At 42.5% G+C, this 21,721-nt stretch overlaps 1 protein-coding gene across 1 annotated transcript in view; it reads left to right on the forward strand.

Annotated features, from left to right (window-relative positions):
* Positions 1-21,721, forward strand: part of arrdc1b (arrestin domain containing 1b) — a gene marked incomplete at its 3' end in the record, with an annotated part of 70,650 nt that overhangs the window by 36,368 nt on the left and 12,561 nt on the right. The window contains exon 3 of the mRNA XM_080742699.1: positions 12,339-12,389. Within this exon, the coding sequence (XP_080598825.1) occupies positions 12,339-12,389 (51 nt within the window). The remainder of the gene's footprint in view (positions 1-12,338; positions 12,390-21,721) is intronic.

Below are 21,721 nucleotides of genomic sequence, written 5' to 3' on the forward strand. Positions count from 1 at the left end.
AGGGATAGGTCTAACGTAGAGTATGGGGATGGGGGAATTGGCTTGACACTAAATTGGGTATATGGGAAAAAATGTTTTCTTTTATTATCTCTTAAGGGCAGGGTTTCTCTTCCTTACAACTGAATGTGTACGTACCGTGATCGCCTCAGATCTTGTGATATTTTGTACCAATGATTATTGTGATTGGAATGTGATTTGGGGTGCCATCACTATGTGTGTACCTGCCTCATTGTGATATTGTACCTTAATAAAAAAGATTTTAAAGGATTGTGCTGTGTACGTGTGCCACAGTGCCAGGTGATGGAACAGTGTGAATTCAATCAAGTCATGATCATTATTCAGCTGTAGCGGGGATAAGCTGCTTGCAGACAGAACAGTAACACCGATGATGGCTGCAGGGAGCAAAACATTTGTTTGGACAAAAATGTATTTCAAGTGTTATCCTCTTTTTTTTTCTTTTTTTTTATCAAATCTTTTTTTATTTAAATTTTCATGAAATCCAGAATCAATGAGAAATATACATGTATCATGAATAAAAATAGAAATGTAGCAAAATACAACAACATCAATACATACAGGTACATAAAAACTCAAAAACAAAAACAAAGTAATGCATAAAGAAAGAAGACATAAACCCACCCACCCCTCTTTCCCCGGACCAACAATGTAATTATAGTGCGTACCTGTGCCAGGTCAGAACCACTATGTAATGACCTCTTGAATCATATCTTTAAGCTTATCTGGAATACCAGACCATAGTTATCCTCTTTTGTTGAATACAACGGTAGAAGGTTTCAGGGCTTTCTGTGAGCGCTTATGTAGCATAGAATCCATACCTGTAGCCCAGAAGACTTGTAACATGGTCAGGGGGATTTCCCTCTGACTGAGCTGTAGATGTTTGGTTTCCCACACAGGACATCCGTGTTTGAAAACACCTGACTATAAGGTATATAAATGTGGTATACTGTATAGTTTGTGTTTGTTTTGGGTTTTGCTCACTTCTCCTTTCTAACCAAACTCGGCCCTTATATAGACCTGTAGACCAGAAGTCAGTCTCTAAACGCTTTGCTAGAGACTGGTCTCCCAAGAAACAATTTGGAGATAAAAAAAAAGAAACAGGATTGCAGAACCAAATGCAATTTTCATAATTGGTCAGTGATTTGATTTGTTTTCAAAGTCGTAGACATAGGTTTGTTTACGGCTTTTCTCAACACTGTTCAACATGTCACCTGACGTTATCGATGGATGGAGATCACTGATCGTCTAGCAACACGAGGCTACACCACATCTTGAGGGGTGCACACACAGCTATTCTTCAAAGCACTCTGCTGATGTAGCCTACTGTATGCTTTTCATTTCCATTTAGGCATTTAGCTGTGAGGTACCCAGAGTAATGATCAGCATGTGCAACCATAGTGTAGACTAGAGCAAGCTACAGGCAGATGTAACCATTCGAAAAAGCTAGGACTGGGCAATTACAGTAACTTCAAATAAAACAATTTTTATAACTAATAACTGACATGTACTGTAGGTTAGTCGAATAATCATGAAAGTAATTTTTTTTCTTATATGCGAATCGACACAAAACATTTTTTTTTGTTTTTTGTTCAAGGTTTCTTTATTGGTATTTTCATAACACATATATGTCAATAAGACAAAAGCATCCAAAATGGGTGTATATGTTACCACTCCCACCCCCCAAAGTTCCTGTTCCGGCATAGTTTTACTGAGGTTAGGGTTATGGTTAAGGTTAGGTTTAAGTGGTTCGGACCAAAGGGAGTTCGAACCAAGGACATGTTACCGCTTTTTTACAGCAGTAATAAAAATTCCATACTGTACCACACCTCAGCCCTAGGTAATATCATTCTTTACAGCCATGACATGTAGAAAGGAAGGAAGCCCCCCAGCCAGCTATACTAATGTACTGACCCCTGCAAGTCTATAGGCTGGTTTACACTTAGTCATACGATGGTGTCCTGCACAAAAAAAATCGCGATCGATAAGCTCACAACGCATCGCAATGTGACAAGCTGAAGGCTTGTCACAAAGCTTGACAAGCTGAAGGCTTGTCACATTGCAAGAGGCTCACAATGCTGTGAGATGTTGTGGGATTGCTTGCGTGGGACACCGTCATACGGTGGAGCATAAATTAGGTTTACTGCAGTCTGCGTCACTCTACAATGTCAAACGCAGTAATGAGTGTCTAATACTGTCTATCAGTCACTTTTGAGGCCTTGCTGTTGTTTGGGTACTGGATTGTTACATTTGGACCTGGACTTTGTCCTCTGCCACCTGCACATCCAGCACATCTCATCCTAACTATTGGGAGAGCACTATTTGCACCTGGGGAGAGGTCAGATGTGTCTTACTCACAGACAGCTCAACACTAAGCTAGAGCAGTGGTTCTCAACCTGTGGGTCGGGGCCCAAATTATTTTGGGGGGTCCCCAGATGATTAGCTTAATGTGAAACCTTGTTCTCTCACTCAACGGTAAACAAACCAACACACAGTATACTGTAAGTGAGTGTATATGTACAAGTGTACATTTCTAAAGTGACAATTTACGGACTTTTAAAAGCCCTTTTAATACCTGTAAAATAAAAATAAAATAACATTGGCCATATTGTCATTAGAGGCAGAACTTGTGAAAATAGCAATAGATAGATCTGCTATTTTCACAATAGAACCATGTTAAACAAAAATGTAGTTCCTCTACTCTTACAACTCTTAGTGCTAGTCAGGGTGGGGTGGGGGGGGGGGGGGTCCCCAGTTTATGATTATTTTGGGGGTCGCGGCCTGAAAAGGTTGAGAACCACTGAGCTAGAGGAGGAGCCAGGGATCAAACCTGGACCTTACTGTTCCTAGATGGTCTCTCTACAGTACCTCCTGAACCAGTGCGGCTGCATACAGTCAATTATGTTCACCGTTTAACTTGTGCCACCCCTGCCTACAACACAGGGGCTTAGCTAGACCACGGAAACGAGGGCTTTAGACAACCTATTGTTGTGTGTGTACACTGTGTAATTCTGTGTGTGTGTGTGTGTGTGTGTGTGTGTGTGTGTGTGTGTGTGTGTGTGTGTGTGTGTGTGTGTGTGTGTGTGTGTGTGTGTGTGTGTGCGCGCGCGCGTGCGTGCGAGCCATGCATGCGTGAAACCTGTTGAAAATGCAAATTGCCATGTGGACCTCAGTGACAGTCATTAGACCATGTAATCTGTGCTGGTTAAAACATCACTGAGTGAGCAGTTCAATGCTTAACCCCAGGTCTCTCTCTCGCTCTCTCTCTCTCTCTCTCTCTCTCTCTCTCTCTCTCTCTCTCTCTCTCTCTCTCTCTCTCTCTCTCTCTCTCTCTCTCTCTCAGACACAGCAGTAGTGCAGTGTTTTCTGAACGCACAGCCACAATACAAACTACATCCACGCAACAGTCTGGACAATAGATTAGAATAGAACGTGATAGGAATCAAATGGGTGACCTTTACAATCTATTCGTCTGCACTGAAGCTGTGATCACTGAAGGCTGTGTTCACCATGTCTGTGTGTAATGTTCTATGAAAGGTATACTGTAAGCATACACAATAAAATCCCCAATGGTAAATTATTCATTTGTAACTCTGGGAGTGAACAAATGGAACCAAATAGATCCGTAAGGGACCATTTGGTTCCATTTGTACACTCTCAGATTCAAGCATAAAAACCATACCATCTCAATTCCGGAGCGAACATTCGATAAAAATAGCAGATCGTTGCGTTGTAAGCTTGTAGATTGTCTGTTTTCTGTCAAGAGATTTGACAGGGAAATAATAGCTGATCGAGAAATAAGCCATGCTTAACCCCAGTAGCCATGCTTAACCTCATATGTTTACCGATAACGGTAAACAGATGCTCTATATTCACACTCACGCAGAGGTATAACAGTATGGAGTATGGAGACGTGATATCGACGGTACGAAACATACCAGGATTCGAAATCTGCATCTGTTCCCACAAGACGGCGAAATTAAATGTACCAATAAATTACAGGCATTTCATGCGAGTGGGAAAGGCGTATATCACTACGACTGTAACACTGTCAAGACGTTATAGTGGCATAAATGAAATGGCAAGAGAGAGTATTAAAGGGAGATGTAATATAGCACAGTAATTGTATTCCGGTATAAATATCACGACGAGTAAATGTCACTAAATGGTTATGTAAGGCTCCACATTATTGCCAAGAACACGAGGGCCTGTTAGGAAATAACAAATGTCTCCATCTCACGAAAGGACGAAAGACGAAGGTCACAGCTCGCCTAACCAAACCCTACATGATGGGAACCAGTGGACAGACACGCTCTGATGCCAGGAAAGTTGTGTCACTACCAGTACATGTGACACGTAACCTAAATCCCTAAGGACCAAGATAAGGCCAGATGGCCATGTTATGGCAAAGGTCTATTGTTAAGAACATGACATGATTTATAGATGTATTGAAAGATGAGGGATAATGACGGCATAAAACCCAGTGTCGTGGTACTGTAGGTAGATGAGCTCTATATATAGGCTTGAGGTTCAACATAGGGCATTCACGAATAGTGATTTTTAGTATTCGAATTATTCGACCTCAAAGTATGTAGTCACATTAAATGTAATATCTACAATGCCAAGTGCTTGTCAGGGTGGGGGTACAACAAAATCAATCTTCCAAGGGGGTTACATGGCCTAAACAGTACATTTCTGAATGGAACCAAATGGAATCCTAGAGGTTCATTTGGTTCCATTTGTGTAATTTAATTTAATTTAACGGTAAATTAATTAACACTGATAATTTTACTGTGTACTACTTACATTTTCCTATCTCTCAACCTGTTTCTCAGAACTAGGTGACGTAACGTTGAAACTACCTCCACCCAGGTAACTGTGATAAATTATTGAAACAAGTAAAACTGTGGCATCTTCAATTTTTCTTTTAACACAAATCAGGTTTCACTTCTGAGCAAAAGATTAGATTAAAACTCTTCTGTAGTGTAACGGTCCTGTTATGTTCACTAACCCGCTACGCACACATCTCTGGTTTTGATCCCGTTATTACAGCACAGGCATTGTCATCTCTTTTAGATCAGCTTAGATCATTTTAAAAAATATATAATTTCAGGCCTATTGTTAGATCAAAGAGCCCAGTGAAGAAGTGAGAGCCAACATGCATGCTGTGCAGGGAGTGGACTACACAACGTGCACGCTGTTCCAACGTGCATGAGGCTGTCCAGGGACTACAGAGAGACAGTATTATGGTCGGGATTAGGGCTGTCACGATTATGACATTTTACATGACGATTAATTGTCACTCAATTAATTGCGATTAACGGTTTAATTGTGTTTTTGTCGTTGACAATTACATTTCTGTTTGGCTTTTAGGCTTTGAAGTGGCACATGGCAGATATGACACATAACCTAAATATACAAAGAAATTACTGACATATTTGACAACTTTATACTTAAAAAAGAACATTGATAGTGGAAATAGCCGATCTACAAGCTCACAACGCGTCGCATCGCTTGGTTCTGGTTGTGATTCTGGTTCTGGTTCCTTTACAGTTCATTTCTTTTTTGGTCTTCCTTATAATTTTGAAGACCTAACACTGATTAAACCTTACATTTAGTACTGCATAGGTATTATTGTTGTGGTTCTCAAAGTGAGGTCCAGGGACCCTCTGGGTTACTTGAGGTTGGTTCCGAATGGACCATTACAGGTGTGTAACTCTGAGTGTACAAATGGAACCAAATGGTCTTTTACAGATCCATTTGGTTACATTTGTACATTTGTATGGTGGTCCTTAAAATTAAAACGTTTTGAGAACCACCAGTATTGTAATTATACAGCAGACGTGAAGTCCACGTACCAGCTCTGACGGTGTTCCGGACCTGGTTCCAAATGTTAAGCACAGAGCATTAATGGTCTCAATCCATGTATTTCCAGGGAAACAAACTTTTTATTTTCGAGAATTGCCCCACAATTCTGATAATGTTTATTTAGTTGCTAACCGTTGTATAGTTGCGACCGTTAGGTCGCAGTTACTGTCAAAACCTCGACCAGCTGTCCGTCTGTCAGTCTGTCAGTCACATGTCACACGTCACACGTCACACTTTTGCCCTGCTCATATCTCCATAACCGTTGCCCCGATCCCATCAATTCTCACATGGCCCTCTTCTAGCGCCACCATGAGGCCGATTCTTGCAAAACACATTTTTGGACACTGCTCCTACAATTTTTGCCCTAAAAGCACGCAAATTGGTACACAGTATGTCTACACTTATCTCATCAACATGGATCTGTCCCATTTAGCGCCACCTTCAGGCCGATTTTTAAAACACATTTTTGGACACTACTCCTACAGATTTTGCCCTAAAAACACGCAAATCGGTACACAGTATGTCTACACTCATCTCATCAATATGGATCTGTCCCATATAGCGCCACCTTCAGGCCGATTTTTTAAAACACATTTTTGGACACTACTCCTACAGATTTTGCCATAAAATCACGCAAATCGGTATACAGTATGTCTACACTCATCTCATCAACATGGATCTGTCCCATATAGCGCCACCTTCAGGCCAATTTTTTAAAACACATTTTTGGACACTACTCCTACAGATTTTGCCCTAAAATCACACAAATCGGTACACAGTATGTCTACACTCATCTCATCAACATGGATCTGTCCCATAGAGCGCCACCATCAGGCTGATTTTTTCAAACACATTTTTGGTCACTGCTCCTACACATTTAGGCCTAAAATCACGCTGCGACCTGGCGGTCGCTTATCTCCCGATTAGGGAGTCTTACTGGTATAACTAGTAGAAGTGCTTCACTGTGGTGCCAATGATGATGGTAAAGTACAGGAACGGTGAAAACGTCACAACAGCCCTTGGGTGCAATAAAGAATTCTGCAACTGGAACTCGGAAGTGTGCGAGCGTTCTCTTTTGGTTTTCATGTCGATAGTTTTTTCGCTCAGCACCTGCCCAACTTCAGCTTTGGATGTGAATGTCTTTCCTCCTTTTTTATGATAAAGCACACCCTTCCCATTCATGTAATATTGCTTAAATTTCACATCCGCTTTATCTCAGTTTCATTATCCTTTTCTGTTGTGAACACGGGCTGCTGTGCCCCACGGGCTGAGTAAATACATTGTAATGACAGACACACGCACGCACGCACGCACGCACACACGCACGCACGCACGCACACACACACACACACACACACACACACACACACACACACACACACACACACACACACACACACACACAGACACACGGCACTGACTGTGGCTGACTGATAATGTGGTATGCCTCACTAGTGATGTCACTATGCCCCCCCATGTACTTTTGCAGTTATTCATTGTCTTCCTTTGTGACTGACAGGATTGCAGGGCGTGTGTGTGTGTGTGTGTGTGTGTGTGTGTGTGTGTGTGTGTGTGTGTGTGTGTGTGTGTGTGTGTGTGTGTGTGTGTGTGTGTGTGTGTGTGTGTGTGTGTGTGTGTGTGTGTGTGTGCTTGGTGACACACATGGCTTGTTTTGTAAACTGTCAGTTTTATATTTAGCCCACCCACGCTTGAGGCAGATCCTCCATATACTGTGTTTTGACATACCGGTAGGCCTATTGTTGTCATCTTTTCTTCTTGCAGATTTCAGTTTCAGCATCATTATGTGTTGTGTAATCAATAACAACAAGAACAATGAATCCATTATCTTTGGTACTAGGCCCACATAGTGAGATGAGTACAACCACACACCACGTGAGCTAATGTTAAATCAGTTCAGGAGACTCTCTTGGCCTGCAGGTCCTTTCAAAAACCACCTTTACAGTATGATCTTCTTTGAAGTTTCTCTGTAAGTACTTGCTCAGTATGTCAGCTCTGCAAACATGTGTGAGCTCGTCCCCACAGCTGTTGTAGAAGAAGAAATGTACTGTACAATATTTATGGTATAGTACAAATTCCCCCTGCGACCCCTCCCCGTTCCTATTTTTGTGGCACGTGTGCAAATGAGCACACACACACACACACACACGCACACACACACACACACACACACACACACACACACACACACACACACACACACACACACACACACACACACACACACACTTACAGTATGCAATGCACCACAAGCCTTTGTGCTTTTTTATGTTTATTTGTATTTATTATGCATTTATGCCTATTTTCAATAAAAATGTCTGTCAATCAATTAATCAATTAATCACAAGTTCACAACAAACAATCTTTGGGTCCCTGACTGTTGAGAAAGAAAGAAAGTAAAAATACTTGGCATAAAAAAAATACCCCATCATTTTGGGGCAGTGAGGCATTTGAAGCACATATTGAAGTTCTTCCCTTGTCAGCAAATCAAGAGCAGTGGAAAGTTTGCCCTTGATGAGGTCAGTGTTTGGTGTTGATGTTACTATCTGGAATAATTTAATAGGACTCTTGTCTTATGGAGATAGTTAATGGTCCGATACGCTCAATCTATTCCTGCTTTGAAGGAGAGGGAAAGGTCTAATGATGGTTGCGACTGTCAGGTCGCAAGTTACTATGAAAAGCTCCACCGGCTGTCCCTCTGTCCCTCTGTCCGTCACGTCACGTCACGTCACGTCACGTCACGTCACGTCACGTCACGTCACGTCACGTCTCACTTTTGACCCTATTCTTATCTCCGGCATCGTTGCCCCTATCCATGCCAAACTTTGCACACACTCATTGGCTGGCAAAGCCCTGATTTCTCTCTCTTCTAGCGCCACCATCATGCCAATTTTTTACAGATTTTGCCCTAAAATCATGCAAAGCAGTACACAGTATCTCTAAACTAAAGTCATGTCTGTCCCGTTTCCCATATTCCCTCCTGATTGGCTACAATTGCCTTCTAAAGTTTGTGTATGCGACCTGATGGTCGCTTATCTCCCAATTAGAGAGTCTTACTGGTATTGATTATAAGAAATAAAGATAATATTAATAATACAAATTGTTGCTGTTGGGCAGAAACCTCGTATCTCCATATTTCAACTTGTATTTTCGTAAATGAATGAAGAAGAAAAAGTACAATTCATAGTTAGTAATTCATCATGCAAGTTAGCACATAAGTAGATCTGTCCATGTGCTACTGTATGTGATGAGTACATAATGCTTAGAATCTCCCTTTATCATAAACAAGTACAGTACTGTATACGGCCAGATTCAAGAGACAGGCTCTCTGCAGCCTCTTAAAAAACATCAACCAACTGTGCTTCTCAGATGTCTTTGTGCAGGGTATTTCATAATTTAAGAGCATAGTGTGTTAAAGGCAGTGTTGCCAAGTTTCTTATGAGAGACTTTGGGTATATTTCCTGCTCAAGAGGGTCTCAGTTTCCGGGGTTGGGATGATGAAATCAATTCTAAATGGAATTGCTGGAATCCAGTGAAGTGTGGCCAGAAACAGGAGTGCACGATGTGTTCTCTCTCTCTGTCTACTGTTAGTGTTAGCAGACTATATAGCGGCTGTGTTTTGAATCTCTAATCTCTTGTAATTGAGGTAGAGAAACCACTGGAGCACGGACTGTTAAGTGCTTGTATTAGTGAAGGTGCACGTCGTTGCACCTTTTATTAATAAAGTCACGTAACACAGTCTGTGTCGCTCCAGTGGTTTCTTTTACCTTCGCTGCTGTGTCCTTCTCCTGAGATGCATTTGACCTGCCATTACCGGGCTGATATGTGCGCTGGTATATATACCCTTTCTCCTTATTGGCAGTGATGGAAGAAGAATACTCAAGTTATTTTTTTACTTAAAGCTATAGACCGGTTTCTTGTTTACAAACATTGAGACTAAATGCACAGCTGAATGTATCATGTAATCAATTCCCACCAATTTGGGGAGCGCTGCATGGTTTCTATTTATTGGCTAATTTTGGTACCGACCCATCAGTGTGACGTGGACCAGAAACCCGTCTATACTGTTTAAGTTGCTAAACTAGTGGTCAGTAGCGGTATTGCTTTTTTCGGCCGTTTTTCGCCCGGAGTCGTCGCGGACCACCGCCGCGGACAACCGGAGCGGCGCCGCAAACCACCGCGACCGATACGAATCCGTGGAGGTGTAGAACGCATGGTAGAATGTAATTTTCTGGCCAGGATTTGGGGATTAAGAGGTTAAGAATCCTTCACCATGGTAAACACTGTAGCTGAGCGAGGCTACTTCCTGAAGACACGGCAGATAAGCTGTGATTGGCCGGTAGTGTATCATGTGTGTATGATCCGCGATGTGATTGGCCAACAACGTATACAGATGATGCAGATGACGTTTTTTTTTTTTTTCTTTCGCGAAAACCGGACCCCGGCCAGGATCATAGAAAACATATAAAGAGAAGGCTTTAGAAGCTGAAAATAACGGAGTGGGTGTTCTAAAACTTTAGCGATTTAACAGTTAGGACAATTTTAAGATTTGTTTTATAAAAAAAGTTACATGGTATAACTTTAAGTAAAAGTATCAATTCCACATACTCTATATGTGGCACATATGTACAGAGAGAAACAGAGAGAAATACTCTGTTTACAAGTAAAAGTCCTGTATTCAAAATGTACAGAATAAAAGTCATCAAAATATACTCGAAGAAGCTAAAGCAAAGGTACTCGTTGTGCAGTGTCCCCGTTTCACAAGGTTTCTAAAATGTTCTTCAAGCTCACAACGAGTTGCATCACAAAAACACTGCTAGTGATATGAGTTTCAATATTTCAGCTGACAAGAATTAGTTTTTGTTTTATTTTTTTTACTATCTTTGATTGACTGACTGATTGATTGATTGATTGATTAAATATTTTACTAGGTGTAAAAACAGCACAAGCACAGTCAAGCACTTGGTCTAAAAAGCATGCACCAAAAAAGTTGTTGCTGTCTTGTTTCCATTGGGGTCCTATGATTCAATTTATCACTCATTATATTCCCCAATCTGATATCTGAAGCTGTAAAACTGAACAAATAGATAGCACAGTAAATAGTGCAGTACAGCAACTGTGCAGTCGCATCATTACATAAATAAACACGGCACCAACACATCTAGTCTGTAAAGGGGAGAAGTGCACACACTGCAAAGTAAAGTCCTCAGTGTTAATTTAACTCTTGAGAACGTACAAATGTCACCAAATGGCCCTTGCGGGTCCATTTGGTGATATTGTACACTCTCAAGAGTGACGTTGACTCTTTGATGTTAAGGTGGAAGAAGGGAGAGGTGCCTTTCTGTCTTGGGTCGATCACAGCTTAGCCTTGCCGTGCTCTCTAAAATCATTGATTAACTTTGCCGGGAAAACTGTTGAACTTTCCCAGCCGACACGCATTGCGTTTCGCAAAACCTGGTGTCGTTTAGTCATTTCCTCTGACAATGTGTGATTAGACTCAGCTGTGTGAGCCCCCTGTGTTATCAGCGGGGGAAAGTATCTCTCTCAGCAGGGCTGTGTTTGAACAGTGAAGCCTGTTTGTGACTGAAACTCCATCCATTAGGAACACATAGGTGTAAGCCTTGCAGGCGTGGCCGTGTGTCACCTGGACATATATCTGTGTCAGCGCTTGCTCTCAGGGCTATGATAAACAGCTAAAATAAACACACGCGCGCGCACACATGCACGAGCGTAGCATGCAACATGTGCGCTCACGTGCACACAACCGCCTCCAACCGCCTCTGTAGGGAAATTGACCTGCACGTTGACAATATGACACGCATACCAAACATTATTGTTGAGCTTTCTATCATCTTAAACATCAGCGTGACCTTTGAAGAGTTTTGTGTCTGACCTATTTCTGTCGCTTCTTACTTACTTCATTCTCTTGTTGTTGGCAAACAATAGATATTGTTTGCCTCGAGTCCATGAGGAGGACTGGAATGGTTCATCGTTTAACACATTACAAATGTCAAATTTTCGTTATTTGTTCTAACAAAATCTAAAAACTTTGATTGGTATTTTCCTTGAACGTCCTTGTTTAGTTTACATTTGTTTCGTTTTCAGATGACAAACCATATTTTATATATATATATATACTGTATATATATATATATATATATATATATATATATTTTTTTTATAATATTTTTAGTTTTTTGTTTTATATATATAAGATTTGTTTTGTGGCTTTTTTGCCTTTATTGATAGGACAGTAGATGCCTAAGTGGTATGCGCCTGGACCAGTAGGCCAGCGGGCGCCCAGCCATATATATATATATATATATATATATATATTGTTTGTTCTTGTAATTGTCTGTTCTTGTGATTCCTTTTTAACCGTAAACCTCATTATAATACACTAAACTAAAAGGTTTTTTAACTGTATCTTTTTACAGGAACGTTGAACGCTGGTGAATACGCCTTTCCATTCCAGTTCCTCATTCCAGGTAGGTTGGGGTTTAATCTTTTAGTCCTCCATATCACTGACACGCCCGTGGTTCCCCTAATTGTTTTCTAAGGTGAATTACCTCATGATCCTTATCGGAATTCCATTTCGTGGCAAAACAAATAGGTGACGTGAAATGACCTGGAACCACCGCTGATATCGTATCATGTCACTCTGGAGATACTGTAGATTACCACCAGTGGTATTTAACATTTGGTCCCATTCCATCGACGCTATTATGCCTAGACTATTATTGTGTTGCATTAAACAGGGTTCCCACGGTCATGAAATTCCTGGAAATATTTTGAAATGAGAAAAATATTTTTCCAGTACTGGAAAAGTTTTGGAATTGATCAAGGGTCCTGGAAGGTCCTGGAAAAAATAGCTATGCATTGTCTTTGGTTATTGATTTTGTTATTACCTCTGAAATGACAAATTAAACATGGGCCAAATTGTCAAATATTAGAGGCAGAAATATGGAAAATAGCCGATCTACATGCTCACAACACCTCGCAACGCGAGGCGTTGTGAGCATGTAGATCGGCTATTTTCACAATAGAACTGTGTTAATACAAAATTCCTCAGTCCCCAGTTAAAATATGATTATTTCGGGGGCCACGGCCTGAAAAGGTTGAGAACCACTGGCATACACTACCTGTCTTTGGGCATTGCGCATAGGAGTAAGCGACTCGTTATTGAGCTGAATTATTGTTATATAGCCCTGGAAATTGGGGTTAAATATTCTGGAAAAGTTTTGAAAAGGTTTTGGAAATGAATTGGTAAAAATGTGTGGGAACCCTGTATTATGGCTAGACTATAATTGCGTTGCATTAAAGTAGAAATATGTCATTGTTGCCAGACTAGTATTACTCTGCGTATTCAGTATCGTGAAACGTACCTTAGCACGTAGTTACAGGGGTGTAGACAGAGTGGTACTACTCCAACAACGCGGTGGTATACCTACAGTACCATAGCAACACAATATTTCTATGCTTAGCCTTAATAAATGATTTATTGTCTCCACCAGCCGAAGGCTGAGGGAGAGTATGTTTTCCCCTCCGTCCGTCCGTCCGTCCGTCCGTGCGTGCGTCCGTCCGTGCGTGCGTGCGTCCGTCCTCGCAGTTTGTGAGCAGCTAATCTCAGTCACCGTTGGCCCGATCGCTGCCAAACTGAGCACACACACTCCCTGGATGCCAATCTAGAACCTCTGCCCCACATTTTTCAAATCAGCCTCATGGTGGCGCTATAACAGGCCGATTTGTGTGGCCTGGCTGTTACCAGCAAATCTCCGGCGCCGTTGGCCCGATCGCTGCCAAACTGAGCACACACACTCCCTGGATGCTAATTCAGAACCTCTGCCCCACATTTTTTAAATCAGCCTCATGGTGGCGCTATAACAGGCCGATTTGTGTGGCCTGGTGGAGACCTGTGCTCGGAAGAGCACTGCTTCTAGTTTTGTATGTTTTTATGTAAGCATGATTTGACAGTGATGGAGTGTGTCATTGGAACCAAATGTTCCAACGATATTAACATGTAATATAGGTGGTGACCTTTAAAGTGTTTAATCAAAGGCCCCTTTGAATAAAGCACAAAGCACTGTGTTGTAATATTAAGATTGGCATGGCACCAATAGATCTACTGTATGTCATCAATAATGTAGGTATGCTCAGGTACATACTGTAGTAGTTCACATAGTTAATGTTAAACTGTACTAATGTTAGTGCCAGAGGCCTCTGAAAAGGTACTGGATAACACGTTAATACTTGACCCATTCCCTTTAGTTGAGACCACTATTTAAGTACATTCTTCTTGTGAACACACAAACGGCACTGGCTCAAGAGGCAGGGTGGCCGCTGGGGAACCGGAAGGTTCCCGGTTTGATCCCTGGCTCCTCCAGGCTTAGTGTCGAAGTGTCCTTGAGCAAGGCACTGACACTTCTCCCGAGGAACGGGTTGGTGCCTTGCATTGCTGTTGGTGCGTGTACGGTACGTGTATGTAATAATGCACATTGTAAATTTGTTTTTTTGATAGAAGGCGCTTTATACTGTAAATGCACCATTTACACTCACGCGCGTACACAAGCATGCACGTACACAAGCACGCACACGCCACACACGTGACACTTCAGAAAACACTCTCGCTATTTGATACGACTGAAGGGTGATTGTGCAGGTGTGAGGGCACACAGTGCAGGAACTGTCTGGGATGTTGTACTCTCTCTCTCTCTCTCATTCTTTGGGGTGGGTTGAGACGAGGGTTATTTTTAGCCCAGCGTCTCGTGGTGCTGTCACTGTTTAATTGCTCTTCATGGACTATTGCCTTGCCACACAGCCTACGGCTTTTTACACGGTTCAGACCCCAGGGGATCGTGGGAGCATTGGCACAGGACATGTTAACTAGGGTTGTTATAGTTAACTAAACAGACTAACCAAATAACGAAGGCTAGAATTGACACATTTGGACAGGCATTGTTTAGCTTTGACTATCACTAATCTAGCTGTCGACCACTTTCCTAAGCAGAGCTTAATGTGTTTGGGTAATTTGATCATGGTATGAAAATCAACGTTCAGAGACGTTCCATAGCTACAGATCGTACAGGGCAGCCATGCCATTATTGTGACCGTCAGGTCGCAAGTTACTATGAAAAGCTCCACCGGCTGTCTGTCCGCCACGTCACACTTTTGCCCTACTCTTATCTCTGGCACCGTTGCCCCTATCCATTCCAAACTTTGCACACACACTCCTTGGATGGCAACTCACAACCTCCACCCCTCATTTCTCACATAGCCCTCTTCTAGTGCCTCCATCAGGCCAATTTTATCAAAACACATTTTTGGACACGGCTCCTATCGATTTTGGCCTAAAATCACGCAAAGCGGTACACAGTATCTCTATACAGTATTCATGTCATCAACATGGATCTGTCCCATTTCCCATATTCCCTCCTGATTGGCTAAGATTGCCTTCTAAAGTTTGTGTATGCGACCTGATGGTCGCTTATCTCCCGATTAGGGAGTCTTACTGATTAGACTCTCTGGGCTCTATTTTCCTCCATGCCTTACCCCTTATCCTTAAACTCTTTTGCCACAATTTTGAATTGAATTTGAAGTATTTTAAAATGTTTGTCAAAATAGTAGGCATGGACGAAAATATAGCTCTCAATCTTGTTTTGTCCAAGTCCTGTCATCATGGTCTTTTATTGCATTTTAAATACAGATTGATTTTAAAATGAGTCCCTGGAAAAGATTGATTTGTGAAATTGAAGCTTCCTTAGTAGCGTTTTGACAATTCGGGACAAAATGTAAATAAATGCTACGTCTAAAATGTAGGGGAAATGGTCTAATTTGTTTATGGCTGAAGCTGTGAATAGAAAATGACATGAATTAATTCCAGAATAGTCCTTTAAGGCCTTAACAAGTCTGTCAGATAAGGGGAAAGCCAGATTGATCTAGACCCGGGGATAATCAGGTGTCATTGGATGTGTTGGCTGCCTTGGCATGTTGCTTTCATTATCAGTTAATTACAAGTTTGGTGGATCAATAAGATATGCTGTCCAAGATATTACAATCGATATCTGCTTGTTCATCAATCTGGCTAACCATCGTCAAAGAAAAAGGAACGTCATCAGACTCTGTCTTGAGAGATTGCTTGTTCATAGACACAAAGGCAGCAGGTGTTTGTCTAAATTAGTGTTTCTCTTGGGTGAATATTTTGTTGGAGCTGGAAGTGTAAAGGGCATTAGTTATGTAATGATCCAGGGAGAATAATTTTGATTGTATGACCTAAGAGTTATGCCAAAACGTTAATGGTATGAACATCTTCCTTAAAGGAGCTATAGTCAACTTTTTCTTGAAAAACGTACGCTAAAATAAAAATAATGTCAAAAATATTTTATATAAAAGATAAGCTTCATATATGTGTTTCAATTAAAAAATGACCACAAAAAGCGTAACATTATGATAAAATAATCTTTGGCCATTGTCAGGCTGACTTTGTTTATATCCCTCTTCTATTCTTTTATATGGATTGATAAGGGATGTAAACAAAGTCAGCCTGACAATGGCCATTTTACACTTTTTGTGGTCATTTTTTTATAGAAACTCATATATGAAGCTTCGAAACATTATTTTTAGTTTAGCGTCCGTTTTTCAAGAAAAAGTTGACTATAGCTCTTTTAACCGAGGGGGAATGTGCGTCCAAATTCTCACAGCAATTGGTCACTCCCAAAAACTTTAGAAGCCAATAAGCCAATCAGGATGGAATATGAAAAATCAGACTGAACCATCTTGATCTCATTACTATCGAGATAATGTGTACCGATTTGCGCGATGTTTGGACACAATCTGCAGGAGTAATATTAAAAAAATATGTGAACAAAAATGTGAAACATTTGGGGCAGAGGTTCTGCTCTGGTGAAAACATTGTCTTGGTTACGCCTTTCTGCCTGGCGGAAACAATAACACTACAGATTTTCCTGTCAAGTTTCAGAAAAAACTTCCTCTAAGCTGCTTACAGATGAGTTGACAAAAGACAATGTGAAAGGTCAGGTGGGGATGCAGGGAGTGCACAAAGGGGAAGGAGGGATGGAGAAGGCTGTAGAAAGATGAGAGCACACATGGGGATTTGTGTATGCTAGACTTACTGAGTCTAAAGGCTAGGGTTTCACATGGAGGAGGAGGAAAACCAGAAAGGATTCATAAACAGTGGTGAAAAGTAACTAAATACATGCACTCAAATACTGTATTAAGTACAGTTTAAAAGTACTTTTACTTTAAGTGAGTATAAAAAAAGACTTCTACTCCATTATATCTGAGGCAAAGAATCCACTGTTTACTTAAAGCCATACTGTGTAAGTTGCTCACCTAGTGGTCATTAGCCCTATAGCGAACCGCGGTCGCGTCCGCGTCTTTCGGCCGTTTTTCGTACCTTCAGACCCCCGCGTCTGCCTCCACCTCGCTGAGATCTATCTTTGGAGGGGTCCCTTGTTCCTGTGCGTTCAGTAATTCCAGAGATACACTCCTTCACCCTGCCTGGTAGGCGAAATTACCTAGAGACTGGATGGTACAAACCGGCGACAACAAAATGGCGACCCCACTTCAAGATGCGATGTGATTGGCCGGCAGTTGTATAACCCTCGCTGTGATTGGCCGGTAGTGTGATGACGCAATTTTCGCGCGAGATCCGGTCCACGGCAAGGATCTCAGTTTACATATAGAGAAGGCTTTACAGGCTGAAATTCACGGCGCGGATCTTCTAAAACTTTTGTGTTTTAATAGTTAGGAGAATTTTAAGATTTGTTTTATAAAAAAAGTTACATAGTACAACTTTAAATAATGTAATTATTTGACACATTTAGTTACTAGTTACTATGTAGATTTAGATTATCATGATTCATTTAGAACATGTATTAATCAATTACACTCTTTACACTTTGTCTATTGGAAAATAGGCGATCGACAGGCATTGTAGCTCGACAAAAACAACTGTCATTCAACTGAAGAATGGGTTGCAATGTGACAATATAAATTCACCCTTTGTCAAGTCCCGCCCACTGTCCGCCCCTCTTCACACCCATTGGTTGCTGTGTCTTGGTGGGACATTCGGTGGGACACTCCATCCACTACCATTGTAATTCAGTTGTTTCGTATTGTTATTCTGTGTATTCAATTCTCATTTCAAACTTGGTTTCAGTGAAATGGAGCTGCTCAGTGGCAGTATAGTGACTCGGCATGTTTTTAAATGTTTTTATTTCTCCAAACATTATGTTTTAGCAAATTCAACATAAAAAAGGCGGAACCAGGGCGGGACAAGGCAGATAGAGCCTGTTGATTGGTCAGTCAGGGACCAACCAGAAGGCTAACAAAGGGTGAACTAGAAGCAGTGCTCTTCCGAGCACAGGTCTCCACCAGGCCACACAAATCGGCCTGTTATAGCGCCACCATGAGGCTGATTTAAAAAATGTGGGGCAGAGGTTCTGAATTAGCATCCAGGGAGTGTGTGTGCTCAGTTTGGCAGCGATCGGGCCAACGGCGCCGGAGATTAGCTGGTAACAACCAGGCCACACAAATCGGCCTGTTATAGCGCCACCATGAGGCTGATTTGAAAAATGTGGGGCAGAGGTTCTAGATTGGCATCCAGGGAGTGTGTGTGCTCAGTTTGGCAGCGATCGGGCCAACGGTGACTGAGATTAGCTGCTCACAAACTGCGAGGACGCACGGACGCACGCACGGACGCACGGACGCACGGACGGACGGACGGACGGACGGACGGACGGACGGACGGAGGGGAAAACATACTCTCCCTCAGCCTTCGGCTGGTGGAGACAATTAGGCTTGCAGAAGTGTGCTGCAGAAAGTATCCTAGGCCAGAGGTTCTCAAAGTGGGGTCCGAGGACCCCCCAGGGGTCCTTGAGGGGGTTCCAATGCATCCCCAGCAAAAGTAGTTAATATGAATGGGCGCCTTCTCAGGAACGATGCAGGTTGGGAATGATGCCTCTTTCAGTTATGCATTACCCATTGTATGTTGTTGGACCTGTCTGTGTCCCTTTTATACCCACTTGTGGGGGAAAAAATTAAACATTTGGAACACAAATCATGCATACGATGCAGATGGGGGTCCGCGGAAAACAATCATATTCATTCGGGGTTCCTCGTTCCTCCATATGAAAATATCGTCACTGTCGGCGGGCAGAAACCTTGTATCTCCAAGTTTCAAGATAGTATGTTCTTTTGAAAATGAAAGCCCTACTTCATCATCATAAGAGTGTTGCACAAAAGTAGTGAAAATAGCCGATCTACAAGCTATTTTCACACTTTTTTGTGCAACGCAACAGCGCTGTGTGCTTGTAGATCGTCTATTTTCACTACTTTAACTCGTTTTTTAAAATACTAATAAAAGAAGGAACAGTTTTGGACATATAAGGTTTCTACCCGATGATATCCATTCCTGCTCTGCTCTGTGTCTGCCTCAGTCAGAGAGTGAGGAAGTGCACACAGACACCAGGGAGGCGTCGGCTGAGGTTGACTCAGCTTACTGGACTCACAGCTGCAGAGCCCTGCCTTGCCTCTACCACAGAACCAGTGCAATTAGGCCTGGAGGGATATGAATGGCTTTAGATAAGAAGAGCCGAGGTGAGGAGGTGAATGGCCTTGTTCCCAGAAACAATGAGAGAGAGACAGAGGGAGAGAGAGAGCAGCTGGGAGGGAGGAATAATGCCTAATTTATACTCTGTTGCACCACTGTGTCACTTGCTGACAAGATCTGTTCTTTTGGGCGAGCAACGCTGCCGTGAGGCTAAAGTCTAAGTTGAGCTCTTTAGACCAGTGATTCGCAACCGGTGGGCAAGAGCCCCCTGGTGTGCCGTGAGGACGGGGTCCGCTCATTATGCCGACGGGCCGCTGCTCCGACTAGCGTCGGCAGGTTAGTTACTCATCGCGGTTACTGAGGTTAGGTTTAGGGTTAGGGTTAGAGTTAGGGTTAGAGTTAGGGTTAGTTTTAGTGTCGGAATACCGGCCCGTCTGTATATTGATGCGGACCCGTGAGGACAGGAGTGTCGCACAAAATTGTGGGCCCTGGGTACAAGGATTCACTGCGGGCCCCCCATGAATGTTCTTCATAGGGGGAGGGGGTTTAACCCATTTAGACTGGGAACGCATTATTATGCATTATTTTGTGCTTTAAATAGCACATAAAATAGCAGATATACAAGCTCACAGCACGTCAAATCCTTCTAAGGTTTTTTGAAAAACCTATGTTTCCCATCTAAAAATATTTAGTTCCAGGGACCCCCCAGAAGCAAAATTTGAAGTTGTGTTATGTTTGCTTAAAAAAACACATTTTCACTACTTTTCAAAAATAGCAGATCTACAAGCTCGCAGCGCGGCACTCGGTGCCGAGCTGTGAGCTTGTATATCTGCTATTTTTCAATAGCTAAAGTATAAAATAATTAAGGCACCTCCACCTTGGGCCCTAGTAAGTCAGTCCCACTATCCCCCCCCCCCCCCTTGTGACGCCCCTGCGTGAGGACATTGCAAGTGGGCCTCCAAATGACAAACCTAGCGGTGGCCTGTCGCACTAAGTGGTCAGATGGGTGGGCCTCGAACACTTTGGGGATTTTCAAGTGGGCCCTGATCCCGGAAAGGTTTATAGACTGTGGAGAAGACAAGTGATATACAGTAAATTAATGAGTATAGTAGGATACTTCCTCTGTCCTTCCTTCAAAGGTTGTCTTTGTGTTCAAGGAGGAGTCAGACAGAAAGTCAGACGTGTTGTGGAGATAAGGAGCTGATTGCACAGCAGCGTCTGGGCCATACCTATTGAAGCACGACTAAAACACTGAACAACAACTAAACCAGCTTCGTGCAGCACAGTGCCAGTCTGCAAAGATGGTTTCTGAATTCAGCAATGACGTTCTGTGCATAATCAACTTCAACATTTGTATTCTGATCTAATTACATTTTCTTCAGCTCAAAACCATCACTCAGCCCAGAGAATCTCACAAATGCACATAATTCCTGCGACTGAACAATTCCAAAGCAAAAGACAGAATATTGAGTGGTTGTGTCTGTCTGTGTGTGGTTGTGTCTGTCTGTGTGTGTGTGTGTGTGTGTGTGTGTGTGTGTGTGTGTGTGTGTGTGTGTGTGTGTGTGTGTGTGCGCGCGTGCGTGCGTGCGTGCGCGCGCGCCGTGCGTGCATGCACGCATGCTTGCGTGCGAATGTGTGCGTGTTCGTCTAGTGCGTGAGTGTGTGTGGAGTGCGGGTATACTATTGAAACACAGGCGTTTTCAGCTGAATATTGCGCGCCGTTCTCAATGAATCAATGTATTATTCACACTCAAGGACACCGACCGGGTTTACGATTCCTATCCACTTTGAGCAGCCAGTCACGAGCAACAGGAATCTGATGTGTCCCCGAGGAGAGACACGCAGCGCTGTCTGTCTGTTCTGTTGTTGTCTCCATCAGGGACGTGCTGGCCATTGGGAAAAGCGGGAAAACTCCCGAACGGCCGGTTCATTCCCGGCCGGTCCAGGCTGGCCATTAGGAAAAAATATTAAAAATAAAATGTCGGCCTTCGTTCCATTTTGGGGGCTGGGCGGCCAACAAAGTAAATCGTCACTGTCGGGCAGAAACCTTGTATCTCCAAGTTTCAAATTTATAATTTTTTTCGCAAAGCAAAGCACTGCTTCATCATATAAGGCTGTTGCACAAAAGTAGTGAAAACAGACGATCTACAAGCACACAACGCCTCGCGGTGCGAGGCGTTGTGTGCTTGTAGATCGGCTGTTTTCACTAGTTTAAATCATTTTTAAAATGATAAATACAAAACAAACGGT

This window comes from Nannobrachium achirus (genome assembly GCF_963921795.1).
Source record: "Nannobrachium achirus genome assembly, chromosome: 15".
NCBI lineage: Eukaryota > Metazoa > Chordata > Actinopteri > Myctophiformes > Myctophidae > Nannobrachium > Nannobrachium achirus.